General features: G+C 39.0%; 1 protein-coding gene across 1 annotated transcript in view; it reads right to left on the bottom strand.

Annotated features, from left to right (window-relative positions):
* Positions 1–25,255, bottom strand: part of LOC124154174 — a 50,192-nt gene that overhangs the window by 18,930 nt on the left and 6,007 nt on the right. Inside the window, exons 2-7 of the mRNA XM_046527737.1 lie at positions 6,287–6,827; positions 4,750–5,075; positions 3,946–4,102; positions 1,953–2,191; positions 687–868; positions 438–546 (exon numbers count right to left, since the gene is read on the bottom strand). Coding sequence (XP_046383693.1) covers positions 438–546; positions 687–868; positions 1,953–2,191; positions 3,946–4,102; positions 4,750–5,075; positions 6,287–6,779 — 1,506 coding nt within the window. The 5' untranslated portion in view covers positions 6,780–6,827. The remainder of the gene's footprint in view (positions 1–437; positions 547–686; positions 869–1,952; positions 2,192–3,945; positions 4,103–4,749; positions 5,076–6,286; positions 6,828–25,255) is intronic.

Here is a 25,255-nt window from a genome sequence, read left to right as displayed (position 1 = left end):
AAAGGGTTAATAATCACCTATTAAAACTGCCTATGGTCGGAGAGTTTCCTTTGTTTGATAAGGTATTAATAATCTGTATTTAAGCCAAGTGCTACCTGCTAGCAGGGTACTTACTACCTGCTAGCAGCCTGCATCGTAGCGGCACACATATCCACGCCCCAAGGTCACCTCCCACGGCACGGCGAGCGGCATCACATGGGGTTTTCCCAGCATTCATAATTAGCCATCGCATTTTTGCACATTTGAAAATTTTCACTTTTCTAATAGATATCATCATTTAAAAATCTAAAAGCGTGAAATTTGTACTCCAAGAGTAATAATCTTTCGATTTAGGCCATAAAAAAATAATAGGAAACTACCCTATTTTATGGAAAGGATTATTCTATGGTGTTTACACCATTATTGTTAAATTAAACAAATAAAACATTGTTATAAACCTGAAACATGGCTGATGGGTCATCAGAAGCTGCCTCCCATTCTGGTGAATCTATGAACTGATGTGGTGTTATATGATGCAGGAGTGTTCCATTACAAGTCACTTTCAACCTAAATGAAAGATGGAATGAAGAAGCATTTTAGTCCATTGTAGCAATCACTCTCCTTTGCAAGAAAATTTGGTTAAGTAGAGGAAAGCTGACTTTCATAAAGAGTAGTTTTAAGTGTAAATATTATTCATCAGTACTTACTTTCCATGCAGCAAAATAGACAGCCTATGGTGAGCATTTGTAACATCTTCTGTGGCATATGTATCCCCCGCAGCCACTGCTTCAAGCCGTGCTTCCTTGGCCAATTCTCGAAATTGTGACCTTGATATCCGCAATGGTTGAAATACTTTGGTGAATACATCACGCACACTTTGTCCTGCAGACTGCAAAGAAAATTTGTTGAATTAAGAAATCAGTTTAGGGAATAGCTGAAGTGAACTTATGACTTGTATTTTGGAATAAAATTTGCATTGTCTCTTTTAAAGAATTCGTAAATTTTCTACCCAACTGCACAATAAACTGTCCTTGATAATGAGGCTTAAAGTTCAAGTCATTTTATTGATGCAACTTCCAATTAACTGATTAGAATTTTTAAAGTACTTCATTCAACTCTCAATGGATCTTTGCTGTAAATATTTTTTCAATATAATAATCCATTACAGGAACAAATTTGCAAGTGAACCTGATAAGTCATGACTGTATTAAGTGATTACTGTGAAAATTCCTCGTAGGATTCATAATTAACATGCCTTAACTAAGTTTCAAACCAGGATTTAATTATCCTAATAAGCTATTCAGAAATCCATCCTTCAATGGGATTTTGGAAGATTTGGAGGATAAGATGATGGATTGTTGGCATATAAGAAGGCTGGTATTTTTCCTCCAATAGGTATAGGTAGATATAGAAGACAAAATGAACATTTTAAAATTATTCAGTTTTAAAATTAGATTGTGAAAATGGCAGAGCCTGTGGTATGGAGGAGGCACAGTTGGTTGCTGCACTTACTACCTGCCCATTATTTCTATGGCATTTTAACTTGCAGTTTTGCTGTTGCAGGCTGAAAAACTACCCTTGTGCAATAGCTGATTAATTGGTGTAAAAATTTGTCACAGTCAATAAACTGGATTTTTTTCTGGTTGGTAAAAGTAATGCAGATTTTTTGATGATTTTTTTCTACCTCCGACAACAAAATATAGTTCATCCTTATTTTCATTTTACATGATTACTGAGCAAGTGAATGAAATCTAGTAGTACTGACAAGGCCCTACCATGCAGGGCCTTGATGATTTCCATTGTTGGACGAAGCCAGTCAACTCCTATCTACATACATATTTTAAAGAAAACCATACACAAAGCTTATTTTTTAAATCATTTAAGTATTTATTCTTATACATTTTTATGCATCTAGATTAAAGTTATACATGAGTGTACTATAGAAAATATAGCAATTCATGAGCTTTTCTTACCATTGGTGCTGCCTTGCCATTCTTTCCTTTCCCACTGCCCAAAGTATTAGCATTCAGGAAGTACGATGCCACCGAGGAGGAAGTTGGAGGGGAAGTAGGGTTTGGTGGTAACAAAAGGCTCCTAGCTAAAAGGCCACCTCGAAATGCGTTTGCCAGGGAGAGGGCCAGAGACCAGGCTAGAGCATCGCCTGAGCAGACCACTGTGCTGGCCCAAATTGCAGACAGAGCAAATCCTGTGGCTAGAAAAATATGAAAGCCATGTTTTATACAATCATCATGTGAAAATTCCACAATGCAGTATTGAGTTACTGAAAGAATAACTTCACTCAAACCCACATTTTGGTAAAAGAGATTTAATTTTTATTGCTGATAAATCCTATCTTGTGTATCATTTAATTGATATGTTTTTGTGTCACGCCAAATGATCCTTGGGAACATTTTCTTTCTTTAAAGTAACATTTTTCAAATTACCTTATTGCTTTGACACTTTCCATTTTTGATTGAAATTGACACTCTATTATACTAGTTTCCGAATATAAACCAATATCTTTCCAGGGCCTCAAAGGATAGCGGGTCGCCAGGAAGACAAAAATAATTGAATTTCATTTATATTTTAAAATCACAAAGAAATGTATAGTGTAACCTGTAAGTTATTTCATAATTTAAAGGTCATGAAAGGAGTGGCATTCACTGCAGGCCTCACCAATATGCCCCTGGGCACCTGAGAATATGGCAATGTACCTTTCTCAAACAGCTATTTTAACTTTCAATAATTTCCTGAAGGGGGTTGAACAAAGAAATTATTGAAAAAAGCTTATATGTATAGGCATGAAAATACAAATTCTGATAGAAGCACCTATAACTTTTTTCAATGCTAACTTGTTCAATATATATGTGGAAGTGTGGCATCAGGAATCTCCAACAGAAAGAGTAAATTTTGTTTTGAACTTGGTGGTCCATTAACCCCCTCAATAAAAAACCAACTACCTTGACTGGTGGTCATACTCAAGCCTGTTGTTCTTGTTCCCATTCTTGTGTCCATTAGTATTTTTAATAAATTACCAAGCAATAATCATATCTTTTCAAAAATAGAAGAAAGCATCTGGGTGGCGACAATTCTGAAGATTAGGGAAAATTCTTGGAAAAAAGAACCCCTAGAGAAATGGGGAAGACTTAGGGAAAATAAAAATTCTGAAAAGTGTGGTGCTGGGATAACTAGTTGCCTGTAGCAATAAAGATTGAACAATACTCTATATTTAAAATTTGACCTTTAGCATTAGTGTAGAATTAACTACTAGAAAATGGACTATAATCTAGTGAAGTTGATATAGATTGTAATACTTGAGTACCATATATATGTTATTGTTATGTGTTATGCATTTTCCTCCACTAAACTACATATGTATATCTGTTTAAGCAAGCACCACCTAATGAGCCATGTGGCTCAGGCAGACTCATATTCTAATCATGTTGTAATAATCTCTATGTAATTGAATTGCTCAATTCATGTGTAGGTTTCACGGTGTTGTTCATGATGACTTCCAAGTTCCGGGTTCTCCTGCCCCATCTGTTGTTTATAGTTGACTACAGTTTCGAAAGCCATCCTGCTTTCGTCTTCAGGTTGAAGATGAGAATTGTTGATTTTTTGCCGCCTTATATGTATGTATAGCACTGGCCGTCCTCCATCCTCCCCCCGTGCGCTGATTGGGAGGATGGCCAGTGCTTTATAAGGCAGCAAAAAATCAACACTTCTCATCTTCAACCTGAAGACGAAAGCAGGATGGCTTTCGAAACTGTTGTCAATTATAAACAACAGATGCAGCAGGAGAACCTGGAACTTGGCAGTCATCATGAATTGCTCAATTTACCTCATTTGTTACAATGTAAAATTTACATAAAAATTGTGTTTAAAGAGGTTTGTTAAGATTGTTATGATTTTTTTATGCAATTGTTTAAAAAAATATGTTTGAATTAAAAAAACACCATTGCTTACCAAGCAGGATGGCCCTGAGGAGTAAGAGGAGTAGAGGAGGCACATGAGGTGGTGACGATGTGGCCAGGGATGCTGTGGTCCAGCTAGATCCACCCCCACCACTGCTCCCACTGCATGATGGGATGAGGAAGGCGGAGGCGAGGAACATGTGAGCAGCCTGTGATGGGAAATATTTTGATGTTTCATTATTTCTGCTTCAAAATGAAACTTCAGTTTTACATTTAGAGATATGCCAGTTTCATCTCCCTAAAGCTGTGGTGGAAATGTGTTGCCTATTTATGTAGCAATTTGGTTTGTTTTGCTTTAATTCAAACATAAATCATGAGGCACATGCAAAAGAGGGGAAACATGGAATTGCATCATATATTTTTAATATTTAAGTTTCATGAGAATGATGTCTTAAGTGACTGGATAAGTTTAGAAAAGCGTAGAAGTTCTTTAATCATAGAAATTTGAGGGTATTAAATTACAGTTACTCGTATTTTTAATTGGCATTTATTGGCCAATATAATTCTATAACCATGAGTTGGATGCCCCAAAGGGCTTTTATTATAATGCAAATGAAATTAATAAAGTAATTCTATCTGTAAGATGGAAGTTTCTGAAAGTAAGTTATGTTAAAAAAGTAATGTTTCATTCATTGTTATTTGCTTCTAAATTTTATATTCTTATTTCCTCCTTTTATGCGACCTCATGATGGTGTGTAGTTATGAAATCCAAGCACAAGGTAAATGCTAATGATGCCTTGAACATAATTAGATCTAAGAAATCCAAAACCGATGACCAACAAATTTACAATCTCACTTGGAAGAGGCCATGCTGGGAAACGTTCCACTCTGCACAAAATGTCAGACTTGGATCCTCTTCCAGGCCGTCCAACCCCCCAGATGTTGTGTTTTGCGTAACGTTGGCAATCGTGGCACCAGGGGGGCCATCGCCACTGCCCTCAGATGGAGCCAGCAGGAAGTCAGCATCTGACCACGACAGAAGTGTTCCAATACCAAATGTGGTGGACGATGAAGTGGGTGATGGGGGACTACTAGGATCCGAAGACGAAGGTGAAGAATTTGTAGTTTCATTGTATGCTATTGCTGCCCAGGAAGCCAAAGATGATGCCGGATCTCCAATATCTATCAAAGATGGAAAAATTATGGCCATGAAATGAGTTTCTCAAGCTAAAACTTAAAACCTCAATTGTACGTAGCTTTATCGATTATTTTCATGGCAAACATAACTGTAGATAGAGGTCATTGATATATCTCTAATGTGCCATTGATGACAAGCCAGATGAAGATGGTAGAATATTACCATAATCCCATTATCTATTGCCACTTTTTATCCCTTTATTCTTTTATTATCTCTTTTAATGCTAGCCAATGTTGCCTGGAATAATGAAGAATGCGAGGGTTTTTTTGCAAATTTGTAGATTTGCTCTTAAAAATTTTTATAAAGCCTGAGATGCATTTTCTGAAGCTAATTTTTTTCATGAGCTCTCAATACTTATGGGTATGTTAAAGGATGACAGACACTAAAAACAGTTACAAAAGCAACACGAAGCATAAAAAATAAAAGGTGCGAGTGTAAAAAAACTGGCTGATAGATTGGCCCATGGCACTCTTCGCACATATCCCTGGACCAAGAGATCAGCCCATTGGCACTTTAGGGGTTTGGCTCATATATTGTGAGTTTCATAAGTCACATAAGAAGCTTCAAAATATCATTAATTTTATAGGTATGATGAGTAGGGTTCAATTAGTCACTCATTCGATATAATTTGCTGAAATAAATCTTTTAAATACGTAATACAAGGCAGAACCGGAGGCACTACATTAATTTCTGCCACTTTACCAAATATAATTCCCTCTGCCCTGAAAATGTGATCCAGAGTTCACAATTCGTGAAGCAATTTTTTTCCTCCGTGAATAGCTGTCTTATTGAAATGTATGGTTTTCCGGTGTGTTAAAATTGACCAAAAATATACGTGTAGGCAGTGGCATAGCCAGGGGGGGGCGGGGGTTCTGCACTCCCCCCGAAATATAAAAACACAATTATTTTCCTTCATAAAAGTAAACAAAATATTGAAAAATTGAAGTGAAAATGAATGTACCGAAAAAATTAACAAATGAAGTTTTTCGATTATGAAAAGAGTTAAAATTAGTTAAAAACCCATTACTTAGTACCCTGTTTTTCAAAAATTCTCCCCCCTGGCTTTGGACCACCCTCCCTGAACGAAAGTACTGACTACGCCGATGAGTGTAGGCAACCCGAATACCTCTCAAGCACCCCGCTTTCCCCCTATTTCTAGCTACATACATGCTACATGGAGAAAAACGCCACTTACCGCTGGCGGCATTCTTGGCCGAGTTGTATGTGGATGTGAGTAGCGTGGCGAGGGTGGTGAGAGCGCTTCCTTTGGTGCCGTACGAGGCGGAGGTGTACGTTGGGGCGGCCGGGGGCAGGTGTGCCGTGGCCTTGGAGGCTGGGGGCCATCCGCTGGGGGCGGGGCGGGTCGACGTGAAAGGCGGCGCGGGTGTCGTCGAGTTGACCGACGGCGGCGTCGTCGGAGCAGGCACAGCAGTGGAAGAAGGTGAAGGAGATGACGACGACGAAACGAAGGGTGAAGGCGACGTTGATGGCGGGAGAGACGATGAGTGCCCGCCTCCGGGGGGCGTTGTGGAAGTGGCAGCTATTGGGGGCAGCTTGGGGTGGAGCGGGGGCGGGCTCGCGAGGGCCGTCTCCGCAGGGGGTCCGGGCGTCGTGAGGGCGGCGGCTGTGGTTACGTTGGCCGCCGCTGTCGTGTTGGCCGCGTGCATCGGGCTCACCGTGGTCCCCATGCTCTCCCCAGAGATGCGCCTTCCAGGTTGCGTTCTTGGAGAGCTATCCTGCTGGGAAGAAGAAGTCATTGTTGGTTAAACACTCCAAAATAAGGGTATCGGTTGACGGGTAACTAGAATTAACAACACCCATTTTTGGACATTTCCGGTTCCACCAAAAACAAATGAATTACTTAATTGAAATCAATAAATTCGACGACCAGTGGTATAACTAAGAAAATGCTTTGCATGGGATGTTCTGGGGTGGCTCCGCCCGACCTTCGACCTTAAGTCCAGTTTCCGCATGCTCTTATCTTAATTGTCTCATCCTTCGATTTTTTTGGTGAAGTTTGAATATTTTATACCTTTGCGTTTTCATGGAATACAATAGCTTTGCGTCAAAAATTATGGGTGAAAAGTAACTTTAAAACTTTTGGGCATTTACAAGGTTTAGAAAACGTTGGAGATGCGGTTCGCTGTAGCACTCTCATTAGACTTATAGATAACTCTCATTGGCCCCTCTCGTACTTACTTTTCTATGAGGCTTTTTTAATTAGGTTTACAAACAGGGGCGATCTGGCCAAGTTGGCTGGTCGGCGATCGCCGAGGGCCCCGAGATTATGGGCCCTCCACAAGATTCGATCTAACTTTGAGTTAAAATTTAATACCGAATGAAAATCTTAGACTGGCTATTAATTTTTACTTGCCTTAAAGCCAATTACGTATTAATGGATCGGTTGTTTTCACGTAATTACAAGCGCGGTTTATACGTGTCCGTGAAATGGGAAGCTAACAATATCTTCTCAACTGGACGCGGGCGTACGACGTGAGAATGGGAATACTCGTAATTCGCGGGCTCACATCACTATCATAACGACCAAGCGATTAAAATAAGTATTGATTAAATATGACACTAAAATCTACGAAGTATTTTCTATTACAGTCAACCTGTTTATGATCAGCATTAATTTCTTGTTTATTTGAGCAAAAGTGAAGTTTTTGCCAATATCTTTTGCGCATACCGTCATTGATGCATGGCCACAGCTTGACTGGATTTTGCATTGAGTTACTCTTGATGCAAGAGAATCTTATCGCAGCGTTTTATTTTTGCATAGAAAGCTGAAGTCTGCATCCGTTCAGATTTTACTAAGGATCTCAAAAAACTTCTCTTAGCTCTGAAGGACTGAATATGCAAATTTCAGTTTAAAATGGATGAGCCACTATCTGTGAAAAGAAGCACGACGCCCGAGTTTGAGGAGCTCTAGCGTAAAAGCGAAGCAATCCATTTCAATGCAACAAAAAGCGTACAAAAGACAATTTACACCTCATTGGATCGTATACTTTTAAAAATCTTGGGCCTTATAGTATTTTCTGTACTTAATTTTTTTCTGAAAAAAGTACCCGTTTTTTGCGCGTAAAATCAAGTTGTTCAAATTTTAACACTTTTAGTCCCGTAATTTTCGTTCCAGTAACTTCCATTTTTGACATAAGACAGCCTGATCTAGTATTAACAGTTAATAGAAAAGAAATTGTGTGTTCCATAAATATTGATTGATTTATTATTGCAAACAATGCAAATCTCCTCTAACTTCGAAACCAATGGGTCAATTGAAAATTGATCGGTACTGATGTATGCTGTACAATGAATGCAATGCAGGTACATATAAACTTTACGTTAGCTATCGCTAATAAGGTCAATATCGCTTATTATTTATATAGATGTTTCTGTGCACATACCGGCAGCTCCGTCTTGGGAGAGGGAGGAGAAAAGAGACGTATGGTTGCCACCGACTCAGCAGTCGGCCCACTTACTTAAAATGAGCGGCTCTGTACCGTGCGTCACTACGGTTCCATATAAATCCGAGAGCTAAATAACGAGCGAGTAGACCTCGATAGTTTCCACAGAAAATGTATCAGTAAGGCCTCATTTCTATTTTTATAGCCAAGTTATGTCTTTGCAATCCTTATCTTGTTTTAACATTATTTATCCTCAGATGGGGACTGAAATTACATAAAAAGATAAAAAATAGCACTCCTAGTAGTGCATATTCCTCTTTCTACTGCTTGAGGCCAGAATTTCAAGGCCCTGAGGAAGTGAAATAACTACAAAAAAATCAATCGCATGATACTTATGTACATGATAAACTTTATCTGCTTCGTGGAATTTCCTGCCCAACAGGTTTATAGAAGCAATAATGAGCCCTGTTTCCACAAACAACAGAAGATTTATTCGCTGTTATTCTTGCTAACGAGATTTATTCTCATATTTCGTGTGCAGTCGACGCAAAATTCGTTGAATACTTAATTAATCGAGTTACCTCTTCGGATTTATCTGAAATCAGTGCTACCACAAAGAATATCAGTCTTCCCTTTAAAATGACAGTAATCATGGACTCACCTTACTACTGTCATTATTTCGTGCGCCTGAGGATTAGGGCATTCATTCACTGCTTTAATGATTATGGCTCATTAAGCAGATAGGATCTACTGTTTTGGTGGAGAGCAGCTCCTCATCATATATTTCCGTCTGCATGCTACATCGCAGATGGGACTGCGGAGTCTCTTGGTTTTGCATTTTGAGACTATATTTAGCTAGCATTTCATTTACCCTGGCAGAACACGTGCACTAATTTTTGTTCCGAAATTCACCATCACTGACAGATTTTCAATGTTACTTGATGGGGAATATACAAGCACCAATAAATGCTTGAGCAGTTCATATGGCGAAGGAAAATAAATCAATTATTATATCTTGCAAGCGTTTCAACTTCCATTTTTCCCAAACTATATTAGTATCATAGCATACGCTACAAAACACTTAAGAGTAAAATCACGGGAAACGCTGGAAAGGTGCGTAGGGAATTAGGAAAGCATATTTCAGTTTTTTAGTTATTGATACGGTATTTAACGCTGAAACTCCTTTTGATAGACACATCAAGTTATATGGTCATAAGTGGAATTCAAGTCATCCTAGAATCGTTTTTAATAGATGAATTTCGTCCCATACAATATCAAAATTGCAATGGCATCACGAATTAACATAATAACTCAATTTAGTGATAGTTGGCATAGCAACGGCATATTGAAGTTTGTAGGGGCCGAAGGTCGAAGGAAGTAATCAATCCGGAGAAATGCCGAGAACGGTAAAATTTTAACCGTCAGATGGGCTCGCCGTTGCATGTTAATTAACTCTAGATCCAGGCAAACTTCGACGTTCAAATTCCTTACGGCTAAATTTGTCCGATTCAATATATCTGATCCAGATATTGGAATAGGTATTTCATAATGCAAGATTCCTCACAGATACGACATTAATGATCGGCATGGAAGTAGATTAAACAGTCCCTAGAACTCTGATGGGATAGGAATCTATCAAATTCCAAGCAGATAGTAGCTTACATCACATACCATTTGGAAACTATTCTGCCGCATATAGGCAATTTAGTCGGATATCAATAAATAATAATAAAAATACCGTTAAATTAGACATTATTTTTTAAAGCAGTGTATTAAAAAACATATGTGTGAATTTCAAATATTCAGGTGAGTTTCCTACCACGGAACCAACTCTCACGGTCAGGATTTTTGCCGGTCTGTCCAAAGAATTGCAGCATGCGAACCCGGAACTCTTCAGTAAAACGCTCTGCTCACTAGACCACCACGCTTTTCCCTCATAAAACGAATAAAAACGCGGAAGTAGTCATAAAATTTCAGTTAAATTTTAATTAATCAGATCATGAGTAGTTACTGGATATTGATAGTGAACTTTTTCTGGATAATTGAGGAAGAGGGGCAACTGTCTCAATTGTTCCCTCTTTGATTTCTTTGAGTTACGTTACGTCGAAGAACTGTACGTGCCTTTTTAAATATTTTATCATGAAATCTGTTATGTAAAGGAAGGTATCCTGACCGATTCACTAACTCATCTACGAAGCCCAAACAAGTGGTCGGTAGTGCCATGAAACTTATAGGTTATATTCTTTGTGAAATTTTTTTGATCACTAAGAAAAGATTCTTGTAGGAAAAAATTATGAGGTTGTATTTAACCCAATAATTTGAACGTTTTGACTGCATTGAGAAAGGGATTGGAATTTGTGGACTTTTTTCGTCTGATATTTTAAGTTTCTTTGTTTGATTTGTATCATTGCGCGCAAAAAGGAATGACGTAAATTATTTTTTGTTCAATGTTTCGTTACGCTTTGTTCTCTTTAGATTATTGCTTTCTTGGATCCCAAGGAATTCATTCATTTTCGATTTACAGTAGAAATTAACCGTGACAGTCAGGCGTGAACATGCATTAATAACATGTGAAACTGCTTTTACCTACAACTAATGTAAATATATAACCACTGCTTTAATTATTTTAAACTATATTGTACTCTTCCTTACCTTTTAAAATTAAACTGTTACTTTTTGCTAGTTTTTCTATACGTGATTTGGCAATGACCTTAATTTAAGTATGGGTAAGAGAAAATTTCGGCTTCTGTGCTTGAGTTCAAGATCGAAATAGTAAAATATGATATCACATAATGGGTGTGATGGGTCTGTTTACATATTGTTCATTTTGATTAGTATCATTTGATGTTGATATTCATATGGAGGGAGTATAATTGGGGTTTTAAGATAATCAATTGATGAGTATTTCACCGGCTAACTTTTTTAGATTTCTTATAGTAATATTGTAGTTTAGAGTTACAATTTTGACCTCAGATTTTGGTTACAACCCGGCCACTTTGAGCGGTTTTGTGTATACACTCTGAAGCATTGAAACGTGACCCATTTCGTCAATCTCTCTTCTGTCACGTCGTGTTCGCCGTACGTTCGTTGCGATGGCGACTATGCTGTCCCACGCAATCCCCGCCAGGCTCATTGTTTAGGATGGGAGCAGAGTTTACGTGGTACGAGAGTGGAAATATGTCACTTTGACGGATTACGCGCCCGGCGACTGCTTTTGGCCGCTTTGACCGCTCGCTGATTAAGGGGCCGACGGGTGATAAGCTGCGCAGCGGGGGTGGACTTCATAGCCCTTCACTACGACTGACGGGACGGCGAATAGTAGTGACTTCACTCTCGATCCGTGTCGTTCGGGGTGAAGCGCTGCCCTGCGTTCCATTCCCCGAAATTCGTGTATAGCGACCACCTCACATAGCGACCACCAGGGCAAGTATGCTATGGAGGAATATGATTTATGATCTCATGTCAGACTCTTAATTTGTGCGGAAATTGGTTCAGAGGCCAAGGGAACACGTTATGAGAACATTAGTTCGGACGGAAAAATGAACGTGGACAACAAAAATTCGATGGCAGCGGAATCCGACCGCTTTTATAGTGGAGTGCCACGCGCGCCGGAGTCTGTGGTGGCTACGGCGCGAATTATGTAGTCACTACAATTGAAAATTGTGCTCTAAGGATTAAGAAGTACAAAAATAAGATCAAATATTGTGTATTTATTCTGGAATCGAGTGTGTTATAGAAGATACAATTCTTACTCTCAGCCGAGTCGCCACGGCTCTAATCCACGATGTCCTCTAAAGTGGCAACTCCCGCAAAGGAAATTTTAAGTAAGAATTTCTGTAAGAATAAAGTAGATTGTATAAATAATTGATTGAATAAAGAAGATTTTGAGAGAAAGTGAATTAAATTGTTCTAAATTTTTTATTTGATTCGTCATTGGTCGTTCAACCCGGGGATTGGTTGAAAAAAATGATGATCATGTCATGCGTAATCATTTTTCCACCTCCACTGATATTTCAATGGGATACGAACAACATGCCAAGAATTTCAATGCTTGACTTCGGCAGAAAAATATCGAGTTCTTACTTTAGAATGAATAAAACACAGGGTTAAAAATTAAGTTAAAGATTAATCAGAAAATAAGCGCAAATAAGTGGAGATACCAGGGGGGGTGGGTGGGATCTATGCTCGAAATTTCAGCCACATGCCCCTCCCTAGTCGTGTGAAAGCCGTGTTAATTTTCCGAGCGCTCAGGCCATTTGTATGTTACGTGGGACCGAATACCACGGCCCCAAGTGCAACTTCGACCGAACGCGCGCAGACGAGCGGGAGCTCTTACCTTTTTCCCCGCAGAACGACCCATCAAACGGACTGAAAAATAGAAGTCCCTCGTGGGTACGCTGTTGGTTTTTCCGTTGCCGTAGATAACTTTAAATCCGCAGTACAAAGGCGGGGCAGTCACAAGTAAGCTGTTGTGTGGAGCGGTGGTGACCTGTGTTTTCCTCCATGAACGCGACGCCAACCCTGGTTGGAGTGTTCTCGACCCGACTACTACCCAGCCGGTGAGTGGCAATTCTCCACCGGTCTATTGTTCGTTTTTGGTCTGTATCTTATTGTTTGTTTAGTACTATACCTATCATCTTAAAATCATCATAAGTTAGTTAGAGATTGGTTGATTGGTTTGACGCAGCTTTCCTCGTAGAGAACGAGATCCCAGGGTGGGTCCTTAAGAGGTTACAACCACCGGGACCAGGACTCAGTACCAAAAACTGATTCGCCCAGTCACCCGGGGAGGGGTTTGGAGGGGAAGGAAAAAGGAAAGAGGCGCCGCCGCGATTAGGAGCCCGCCCATGCCTCTGGGATCAGGATAGGGAGAGGAGGGAATAGGGAAATCCCAGCGTCGTCATTAGGGCGACGTGGATCACTAATAGCGAAACGATAATTTGATGTATCTACGGTAGGGGCGGATTTTTCTATGGAAAAAGGAAAATATTTCAGCGTTAGTTTCAGTGTTCAATTTTTTCTACGGAAGAGAGAAAGCTTTCCCGAAAATTCTCCAATCATTTATCCTATAAACCTCATCATAACTCCCATGTTTAAAATCTTTCATCGCCTCCTCCGAGTATGTGATCTGAGGGCTTCCTCTGCCGTTTCTCTCATCCACCTTTCGTCCAAAGGTTTCTTCGTAGAACTATCATGTGGCTGATTAAGTTGTTCCGTCTTTTTCCCTAGATCAAAGGGGCTGCATAGTGTAGGCCCAATTCCATTTCATACAAGGGTGATTTATGTTGCCACTTCGATTGCATTTCAATCAGGTTTCAAAAATGTCCGCGGCGCTGTGATGAGTGCAATTCGATCCACTTTCTTTCCAATATTTTGCACTATAATGTTTTTCATTGTGAGGAATAACATTGAAAAGTAACGTATGTTAGTGATAGATCACATCATCAAGTGCATACATTTCGGACACCTAATGTTACCTTACTTCCCCTAGAAGTTCGGATCAATTTGTCCGTAAGCGACACTAGTGGCGACTTTTGTGAACACATTTAAATCCGCGGTCGGTGACAGCACTATTAGAGGCCGACTAGAAGGTCCTCTTTTGTAATATTCGTGCCGTAGGTTTAAAAAAAATCTTCTCTTTCACTCTTCTTGGAACTTTCAAATTACCTACACGATGTATCCGTTTGATCTTCAACATTCATATGCAGCACCACATAGGAAGCGACAAGAGAAAGACGAAAAGTTCGTGAAGCTCCCTTCGCTCTATTTTTTTATCATGGATTTGTCCAAGCAAGGAGGAATATGGGAGTAAGAAAAATTATTCGTTAAATACACGTTGAACACAGTAATATCTTGACCCTGCATACCTCAACAGCTTTGTTAACCGGCAATTTCTCGTTCACTTTAGATGTCAGCACATGTTTTAACCATTGTTGTGTGAATGCACGATAGTTCCAACGATTGCTGGAACAATCGTAATCTGAACGAGGCATTACTCAGCTGTACAGTCAATAGTTGCTCAATGTCATTAAGCCGAAGTTTTCCGCGAGTCAGAGGGGAAACTTCGGTTAGTTTGACGTGAAAGCGAAGCTTTCGACGCAATTGAACACGAAGGGCATTATCTCTCTATACTCGCAAGTTTGCAGACTCCGGGCGCGTAGTCTGTTAGCTCTGACGTATGATCACTTCGCTCGCTACAGTCTTAATATCATTTACACGTCGCTACCTAACCAATTCTATCTCATCTTTGAGTGAGTTTGGCGTATCAGAAAGTCGAAAATTACAAGGTTAGAGGAAGAAATTTTCTACCACCTCTCTCTACCCGCTCACTATTAAAAACTTTCCCGTCTCAAAATATACTAGTCGGGGTATCATTCCTTGGATGCTAATAAATTCTTTCGGTTGTTAATAAACGAGCTGCGTCAGGTCTTTGTATTCAAGTGAATCTGTTAATGTGTTAATTTTATGTATTTTTAAGTTATAAAATTGCGAAATTTACTCTTACCGAGTAATTATTGATTCAAACTTCATCTATTCCCTTGGTGGGTATAAATCTCGTATTCTCATTTTTGGTTTGTAATGGTAGTTGGAAATAGTCAAACAGATAAAATAAAGTTATCAGTGAATTGTTGATAACTTTTGCTAGTAATTGGTTGGTACTATTATTTTTGGAAAATAAATTTACTCTTAAAAGCTACTAAATCAGTGTGTGTCCGTTACATGTAAGTAATATTTGCTTTGTTTATTTGTAAAGTTACTGATGATTATAAACTAATTACTGGTAACTCTTTCCTTTTGAAGGTAAATTTCAGATTATAAATTTCAGAAGGTCAATTTCAGATTACCTTCATTTCGACTGCCGTAGACAAGTAATTCAACCATATATTGGCAATACCTATCTGTCCTTGAAACAGCCGAGACTTAGGAAAAAACTCTATAATCATAATACTGGAAAGAATGAGGCAGTTTATTACCGAGTTCGACCATTGCGAAAACATCAGGCCTTAGTTCTACAGAACTATTCTTTTTACGGATACAATAAAATCTGGACGGGAGTCTGTTCTTGCCTCCTAGATTCACTGTTGGGGTATCCTCTTTTTAACGCAAGGAATGCATAATTACTCTAATGGCAAGTGTGTTATATTTGGTAATTATATGGCTCCCAACCGGTGGCCTGCGAACCACTGGAGGTGCGAAAAAACCTCGGAACAGATTTGCCGGGAAAACAGAAAAGTTGAAATTAAATAAAAATATTGAAAGCGAAGGCGGAGCGTGTTAGCCTGGTGGTTAAAGCCATTGGGTATGCACCAAATGTCCCGAGCGTGAAGCTACTGAATAACCTTGGCATAAATCGTCGAAGTTGTTATTACCGGCCTCGGTGACGGCGGGATACAGTCCTTGCTTGCAAAACTGTAGGTCGTTGGTTCCAGTACCGCCTGGGTAGTGTACTGCTAACCAGGGCATGGATGAATGAGGTAGTCCATTGTTATTTTTTTTAGCCCCCCGATGTAAAAGAAAAATAAGGCTATTTTCGGGTTGATGAATATAAATAAATAGGAGCGAATTGGCTCATGGAAAGGAATTTAACAATACCGGGACTATTCACGGTGATATCTTCACGGAGTCACCTACAACGCACAAATTGTGCAAAAAAATCCACAGAAAAAAAATCATTCGTCTTGATTAAGATTCGAACCCGGATCCCCCGATTCCGGTCGAGTGCTGTAGCCAATTAATCTACCAAGGCGTCATTCTTCCCTGGCTTAAGCACTCTACCGGAAATCGGGGGATCCGGGTTCGAATCCTGGTCAAGGCGAATGATTTTTTCACATAATCATGGAAAGGAATTGCCACCCTTACCATGAATGTGTAAAATATTCCCACCTCTGGTTAAGTCTGTGGTGAGCTCTACCTATCCCAATCAACCCTCGGCTTTAATCACTGAGTGAGTGCAAGCGATGTGCTTTGGACGAGACTAATAAGTATGATTCCTTAACTTCTAATATTTTTTCTGGCATTGTTAATTAAATCTCCTTTAAATTAGGCCATACGTAAGGTACTATGTAAGGTTTGTAACTGGTAGCGAGGATTTTGGCGGTAGGGGTGAGTTTGCTGAAAAAATGATGTAATCTCAGACTGAGTGGTCCGCTGCTTTGATTGGTTAGGAGCTAGTGTTCTATGAAGAAACGCCGTTGTGCCTTTGACACTAACTACGATTAGTTACTCTTATTTGTGAGAAAAATGGCCTAAAAAGAGCTAGAGACAGTTTAAAGTGCCGAAAAAGCATTGTTCTTGCAGTCCACAGCCAGCGAAGAACTTCATAACCCTATTTGCGAAGTTCATAATTCATTTTGAATTTTGTTTGTTTTTTAAAGCTTACTGTGTCTTTTGTTATAATTTGACTGCATTTAATTTCACAGTAACTTGATAATTTATTCCTCGGCAAATATTTAGTGTATGGCGAGGAGTTAGATGGATTATGGGATTTTCTTGTCCCAATCTCGCTCAATAAAGACGATTTAATATAATTATTATTTTGCTTTTCAGGGCTGATATACCTCATCTTGATGTTTTCGGTTACCTCCCCTATCGCCAATGATTTTGTGTATTGAGTATCGTGTTCTTTCGACTGGAGACGATTTCGGTTCCGCGCCGTCGCGACCGGGCACGTAGCCAGAAATTTGCTGGAAGGTGGGGGGGGTATTCTGGTGGTACGCAAGGATGTTGTGAATATTTGGAGGCGCTGTTTCCGAGTTTTTAGCCTGGTCAAAGTTCCACCATCTTGGTTTGACAATTCTTTGACTTATTGTTAGTCTCCGACTGATAGATACTTTGAGAAGGCTGACTTTTGTTCTGAAAATGAACTACATTAAGTGAAAAATGCTACCATAATCATTAGTATTTCGCCGACGATTGTCATAGGATTTTTCTCATCATTCGCGATACTTCTATTAATGTATAAACCCTGTGTCTGATAGCCACTTTACTGATGGGGGCATCCTTGAAAATATACTTGATTACTGTAATTGTTAGATTTCCGTTGACTACAATAAAATTAAATACCAGTATAAGTGCAGGTAAATGACTAGTGTACTCTCGTAAAATTTTATTTTCAGCTTAGCTGGTTGTAGAACGTAACTGTGGTGATTGATAATCATATTTCCCTGGAAAAAGATGTTTGAGTCATAAATTCGCAAAGACTACCTCTGAAGTAAGAAAAAAAGAGTTTCATTGTGCGTTCCATAGTTTATTTTAATGAGTATTAACGAGTTATGACCAAAAATTTCACCAAATAGTATGCATTGACCCATATTGGATTGTCAATGTTTTGGTCAAAGTGGGCGTGGCTTGTCCTACCCAAGCACCCCCATTCCCTAGGTACGTATAATAGGTGCTGGTGCTGATTTAGCTCAGATTACGGTCTTCAATTAACAGAGGATATTTATTTTTAGCCAACATAATAGTTGTGATACATATTTACATTGCATGTAAATGTTTTATCTTGATAGCAATAGAATTCCATTTGCAATTTTGAAGTGGCTACGAATCTGCAGTCGTGGTTTTCAGTTTAAATTTTAAAGCTGGAAAGACTTAAATAAAATGCGTGTTTACCTATTTTTTACAGTGGCTTATTCCTCTTATGAGTTTATAATTTCAAATAGCATGATACATTGCGAAATTTTACGGATGAAACTATAGGATGTAGAATACGATAATTCTGCTTACTTTGCTAGTCTTATGATGCGATTGAAAAGGAAACAGGGTCATTCCGGAAGAGTATACAACGTAATCTGATGGCTAATAACGATATTTTTGTTGTAATTCATGAGAATTCTATGCGGAAAGGCGATATCACGACTCGGTTCCTGCCTGTTATTCCCTGGCATACGTTTACGTTTGGAACTCCGTGACGACACGCCCGCACGGCAGTTTCAGCTGAGACCACCTCCTATTATACGCACCTTGCCCATTCCGGCCACACTTCGCTCCACGCTCGAAACCAGTGGTGCCCCCTCCAGGTACATATTTACAAGCTCCTTGGGTGGTATGCGACTAATCCCCTGGCCGCGCCGAAAGGGAACGTGCAAGAGGATGTAGGGCCGCTCGCTTTTCGGTTTTCGTTTGGTCGCCCAATCCATCGATCTTTCTGAACGCTTTTTACGAGCCGATGCATTATTCATTTCACACAGTATCGATGGTATATTTTTTTTAATTCTGCTCGTAGCGGGTGATTTTTCTCGCGTGGCGACTAAATGGAATCCAACCACTCGAAGGGAACGAAAGCATTCCATTGCTCTCGGAACCCATGATTAATTGAGACCAAAGCACCAAAATAGATTACCCTCTCGTGAAATTGATGTTCGCGAGCAATTCTTCCTGTTTTGAGGCTTTTCACAGGTTGTAAAAGCGGAGGTGTTTCAATTTTCAAGAGTTCCTGATCCAGCTACGACGGCTGTGCTTCAAGTATTGATTTCAAGTGGTGGCTTCGGGAGGAACTGCGCTGCAATTCAATTCACGGGTTGGTAATGGAGAGTGCATTTTTTTGTAATTAAATGAGGAAAAAATCTAAAAATATGGCTACCAATTTTGGCAATGGGCCAATTTAATCTCATCCAAGGTATGTTGGGTTTCTTTCTGTGGATTTAGAAAGAGTTGAGTGCGGGTCTGAATAAATGATTGGTTAATTTCAAATTTTCGTCCATAGAACGTGAATTGAGGTGATACCTGAATAGAATATAGCGTGGCAGTACATAACAATAGAATTTCATTATACGCAATTAAATATCAAAGCTCTGCATGAAAAAATTGAGTTCAATCGCAGTCACATGCACGGGTGCAAAGTTACATATACTCTCCGTATACCAAGTTCGCCATTTAAAAAATGGCTTAACCGGGATTCGAACCCTGATCTCCCGATTTTCGCTCAGGCGTGTCACCCAGTTATCCGGGTTGGAAGCTGGCTTGGTGGTGTAATTGGCCAACACGCCTGCCCGGAAATTGGGGGATCAGGGTTCGAATTCCGGTAAAGCCAAACATTTCTTTTTCACGGCGAACTTTATCCCTGGCGTATATGCAATGAAATATGTTCCAAACTTTGGAAATGCGTCTTCCTTATTTCCACCGTGATTTCATTTCTTTGAGAAATTAGGTGGGAGAGTCGTAATAAAGTCATAAAAAAGTTTTTTGTAATTTAGAAGTTTGTATTTAGTTAACGAATTGCTAGATAATTAGCCCAGGCTGAATTTCAATGAAAATAAGATTTAGCGTTTACGTAGACATGCCACCCAATCGAAATTTTTAATTTTTTTTTGTTGCAAAAATTCTTAATTTTTATTCTCTTTACACGTATCAATTTTTTTCACTATGTGCTCGCGTATAGTATGTAAAGTAACTATTGATAATTTATTTTATCCTTTCATTGCGAATACATTTCCTTGCCAGGATACTCTTTAAACATTTTTTCTTCTTCATTTCTTCATCTCGCAGGTCTTTTCTTCCCTATTTTTTTCGTTAAAATCCGTCCTCTTTATGTAACAAAACTGAGCAAAAGCTTTCTCGCTCGATAAAACAAGTTAAACTTAGGTATTCTATTAATTAGATTCATGGAGGAAATTTGAATTCCTATTGTACAATCTCCGTGTTGCCTTTGCTGTTCAGCGTTTAAACATTCGGCATAGATAAAATTATTTACTCACTTTGCAGAAGTATATCTAGTAATATACCAACATTCAATTTAGGTAACAAAATCAAGTCTAGCAAAAAACTCATGCTATTTATTTATTTATTCCTCTAGAAACGTATTTTGCAGCTTGAGAATAGCGTATTTTGACCAAATTTTCACCCTACTTGGGTTCATATTCTGCCCTTTGCAATTCTAATAATTTTTGAAGCATCAAATTAGAATATCTTGCTGAATTTAAGTAGGTTTGATAAAATTTGATAATGCTTTTTAGAAATGCAACGTTTTTATTATATTTTTTTTACCTATCCTTCTAGGCAAGGGTAGCATTTTGGTTGAAAAAGCGTCACTTGTTGAGTAGCAATGAGGGGATCGATTAAAGATTTTTTTAGTCAACAGAGGAAGGAAGCAAGCCTAGAAAATAATACTCGATGGGCATTCCTGCCAAAATGCACGTAGGTAATTGGCCTTGGCGTATAAAGCCACATGCAGAAAACTACACTACGATTGTCGTATAATTGCCCTTAGCATGATGCCAAACCTTACAGAAGCATCGTTTCACCTTTAATGGGATTCAACCCCCGACTCTCCGTGTACAAATGAAACACGTAAACCATCGCACGCAAAATGTATCGAGCATTTCATTATTTTTTTTAACCGTCACGGAAATTTTAATACCAAAAATCAGGGAAAAAGTGATTTTTTTCCTCCTGTAATAATATAAAATGCAATTTAATTTTTTATCGACCGACACATAAGCTTTTTAATTCCACGAATCACGAGGAGCATTTGATACAAATATTAGGTCTATGGGGTCATATATCTATATGTAATTGAAGGAGAAAAGCGAGTACAAGATTTTCTTGACGTTTCCGCGTTATGATTATTTCTGCGTCTCAAATGTTGTCCAACGTCTTCTGATTTCAACGCTTAAATTTATAACATTATTATACTTTGCAATGCCTTTTCGTTTCAGCGCTTGCGATATACAATACTTCTTGCGATTCACTACGGAAATGTTTTCAACTGAATGACCAATACCTTTCTTATGCTCAAGTTATAGCGTTATATAAGTATTTACCTATTATGATATGCCAATTAAAAACAACCACTATCCATAAGAGCACAAGTTAAATCATGAGTGGCTCTACATTTATTATCTTGAGACGGTCTATAAGCATCTAAAACAAATTTAGCATTTTACCCTACTCTCACACCTCCAGCAGTGGATACACCTCCATCTAGATACCAAGTGGTATTAATAGAAAGCGTTACTTCGCACTTGAATACCAAATACGTTCCTTGAACGTATAGAGCACTTATACGTTGACCCTTTTACTTCGCAACGGGCAAATATTGACTTGCTACCTTGCTGCCTGCATGATAACGTCACGAGAGTGAAAACTTAACACGCAAAGAGAGCAGACACATAGCCAGTACCCCGGGTAATTAGACAAGATATAAAATTGAGGGTAAAGCAAATAAGCGTGACTCCATGCGTGAGGTCTAAAGTGCATTGTTTTTCTCCTGTATTTTTCATTTCATAATTTTTCCCACTGTACTAGAAGACCATCGAGGTGAAATTTTGTGCATTGATCCGCTTTAGTACATCACGCTTGGCTGGTCTAGACCCTGATAAAATGAAATATACGTCGTTTTCACTGAATCAAAAGCCGTAGAAAAATATCGGTTTAATGGTGCGCTGATTAAGAACGGTATATTCTGGATATTCATGGAGGTCAATGGTTACGGCGACTTCATTTCCGAACTTGAATCAGTTAACTACGAAATTCAGCTCATTTTTGCTCGCCTATCATTATTTTTAAGTATTTTTTAGTTATAATCTCTGAGGGAAAAATTCCTTTTGGAGATGTTTCATTGGCATTATTATAGAGTATATTTTATTCAGCGTCTATTCAAAATTCAAAAGATGAAGGCTTGGAGTTTCAATGGAAGGTTTTTTCCAAGTTGCTTAGGTTCCGCTGCGACTCTGACTAAATTATATTACTCTTTACCTCTTTTATTATATACTCTTTACCATTGATTTCTATGAAAGTTTCTCCAATCGTTTATAGAATGCTGCTTTCACTAATAAAATCTTAGCTACTGAAAGACAGAATCAATCCCAAAAATCATGCAGCTTCATGGAGGGTAATAGTTAAGTATGGGTGATTTATCCATACGGATGAACCCACTGCTACACCAATACATAAATTTTGAAACTTATGACTTTCATAAATCTCAATAGGGATGTCACTATATTTCCTCGAGCTTATATCGCTATTAAAAATAATTAGATAGTTAGCTTCTAAAAGACATCCATTATCCAGCGTACTATTTACTCTATATTTGAATAATTCTTCTTTAATTGACCCAATTTAACTTCCAGACCAGTTTTTAAAGGGAAAACGTAATGGTAAATAGTTACCTCAGTAAGTATTGAAGAGGTGAAATACTGTTCTACAGCTAACCTAAGTAGGATGAAAATGAGTTTTAGCGCCTACTCTTTACTACGAAACCCAGGATGGATAAGGATTGAGTTGCAATACGCTTAGATGTAGCATAAGAAATGGGAAGAACCGGAAAAAAATCTTGCCGACTGTAGTTATAACTTTTCATTCATTCATTTTTTTATCAGCATATATTAATGAGGTATGAGAAAGATGGAGTAGCCTCAGTTAGGTACTCCTTAAGAATTGATTTCAACATCGTTATCACCATTCTTTACATCATAGAGGGCACAGCAACTATTGCCCCAAACAATAATAGATTTTTGCTAATTATATGGTTAAAAATGTTAGTTATCAACAAAAAACAATAACTACCGTTTTAATCCACTTTACTGTAAATGTAGTTTGATATTAATAAGTAGCGTAAGAGTGTACATGGAAAAAAACTATAACATTAAGTGAACATGCGTTTTACTATTTGCAAATAAATCGAGCTACATATTCCTGTAAATATTCAGCTATCGATCACAACGATGTATTTATGAACATTTCATCGCCTGTTGCCTCAAATATTCATTTTCGTTCACAGGGGAAGATACAACTTTTGATCTTTTGAGTAAATTAGGTACCGCGGAAAAGGTTGTCAAAGGGAAATTTCATCAGTTTCTTTTTAATTTCACAGCATGAAACGAAGCGCATTGCAGTGAAAGTTCAAAGACAGCGAACGTGAGGCGTGAACATTCCAGCTGTTCGGTAAATCTCATTACACGAGATTCCATTTTCCTCCTTCGAGTTCGGGTTTCCCGGCTTCGCAAGTATGAGGGACGGGCGCGTGCCGAGATGGAAAGAAGTCCACCCAGAGCGAAAGGTGTCAGCTGCGAGGAAGAAGCTGCCGGCTGCGAAGTTTGCCCAACTATCGATTGACCTTGTGCGTATATACATTTTCGAGAAGCAGTGGAACCTGGGAAGAGTGGTGTAGTGACAATACGTCAGCTGGTGAGAGGCGATGATTTTGGAATGAAAATGGGGACGATGTGTGCCACTCGACTCAGCCAATGCGTCAACAATTTGACTCCCTCGTGGCTTTTCTAGTTTACGTTTCACGTCCATAAACTTCAGTGTCTCTTTGGTGCTGTAGTGTGTTGGTCAGTAAGATTCATAACGATCGTCGAAAAAAGTTTTCAGTGCAAACGGTACGTCATGGAGAGGTCCCCAATGGGGAATGATATAGAAGGGAACATATAGATATAAAAATTTATTATTGGATGAACGTTTTTGGTAAAAATATCTCTTCTTACCATAACTTGTAAATTTATTCATGCTTGGGTGGATATAATTATTAAAATTGTATTGGAAAATAGCCATGCATATGCCAACACAGCTATATTAATATAATTTCAGATTGGCAAAATGTTCTTCACAAAAGGCCTTCGTTTGTGGTGTAAAACTTAAAAAGGAGAAAAATGAAAAAAGCGTGGAAAATCAAAGAAACAGACTGTTGCACGCAGCGTTTGATTGAAAAGGAAGGGCAGGCAGGCTTTTGGAGGTAGTCGACCACGCTAGCTCGCTTTGCATATCGCTACGTCGCCCGGAGCAGTTTGACAAGTGACTGAAATATCGAGTTATCTGTTTTTTTTCCTCTCTCCAAAGGCAAACACCCTGGCGTGACAGGGAAATCAAACGTATCAATTTTGTTTCTCAACCGATCGATCATATAATTCATTCGATGACTAAACGATTTATATGTATGTATTATTACCATTTTCTACCTGATGCACGCTATAAAACGTTTTCGCGTGATTCAACTGTGTTTGTTTTGTAAACATTATCGGTTGTGATTTTCTGATTGCCAAGTTTACTTCCTTAATTTACAGCTCGTTCTTCTGGCCATTTAAGAAATAAATCGAATCAAACTGTCTTTTTATATCTTTTGATTCATTCTTTTTTAATTTTCGTACAGAGGAGTGACATACAGGTCTTCTAATGTAGTTGAAAAAAAGTTATTTTCTGCAGATCACATATTATTCTCGGCGTTAAGTAAGGCCCGATTTTCCTATTCAGTCCCCAGCCTATTTTTATTTTCAATTTTCGAGTTTTTTGACGTTAAACTCCAATTAGATGAGAAATTGGTACGTTCGTTATTTTTAACTAGGATCTCCGGGAATAGTAGAGGATTGGATCGTTGATGGTACTAAGATGGTATGGTATTTGGAGGAGGCGACCGACAGCTGAGGTCATTCGCGCCATGAGGGAAGGGTATGGAAGGAAGGGTGGAGAGAAACCCGGCGTCGGCATCACCCTGCTCTAAAGGCGCCAAGGGGACCACGACTTTACGTCCCATCCGACGGACGGAGTGTTGTGCTTGAAATGTCCTGCACACAACATTCAAGCAGGGATCGGGCAGTCTCTGAAAATTCTGTACCACTGCCGGGATTTGAACCCGAGCCCGCCGGGTGGGAACCCGACACTCTAGCCACCGCACCAATCCGGTTCCCTGGTACAAGGGAGTGGTTAATGGTTTATGGGAATCGTCAAGTTATTGCAGAAACTCTTGCTACCCATCGGTTCACTCGCTAGTCTGTCCTTCCCAAGCCGTTCAACAGATTAATTAGATGCCTCTCCAAAAGGAA

Source organism: Ischnura elegans, chromosome 2 (assembly GCF_921293095.1).
Source record: "Ischnura elegans chromosome 2, ioIscEleg1.1, whole genome shotgun sequence".
Classification (NCBI taxonomy): domain Eukaryota; kingdom Metazoa; phylum Arthropoda; class Insecta; order Odonata; family Coenagrionidae; genus Ischnura; species Ischnura elegans.
Note: the sequence above shows the minus strand (reverse complement) of the source record. Positions and strands in the feature narration are given on the sequence as shown.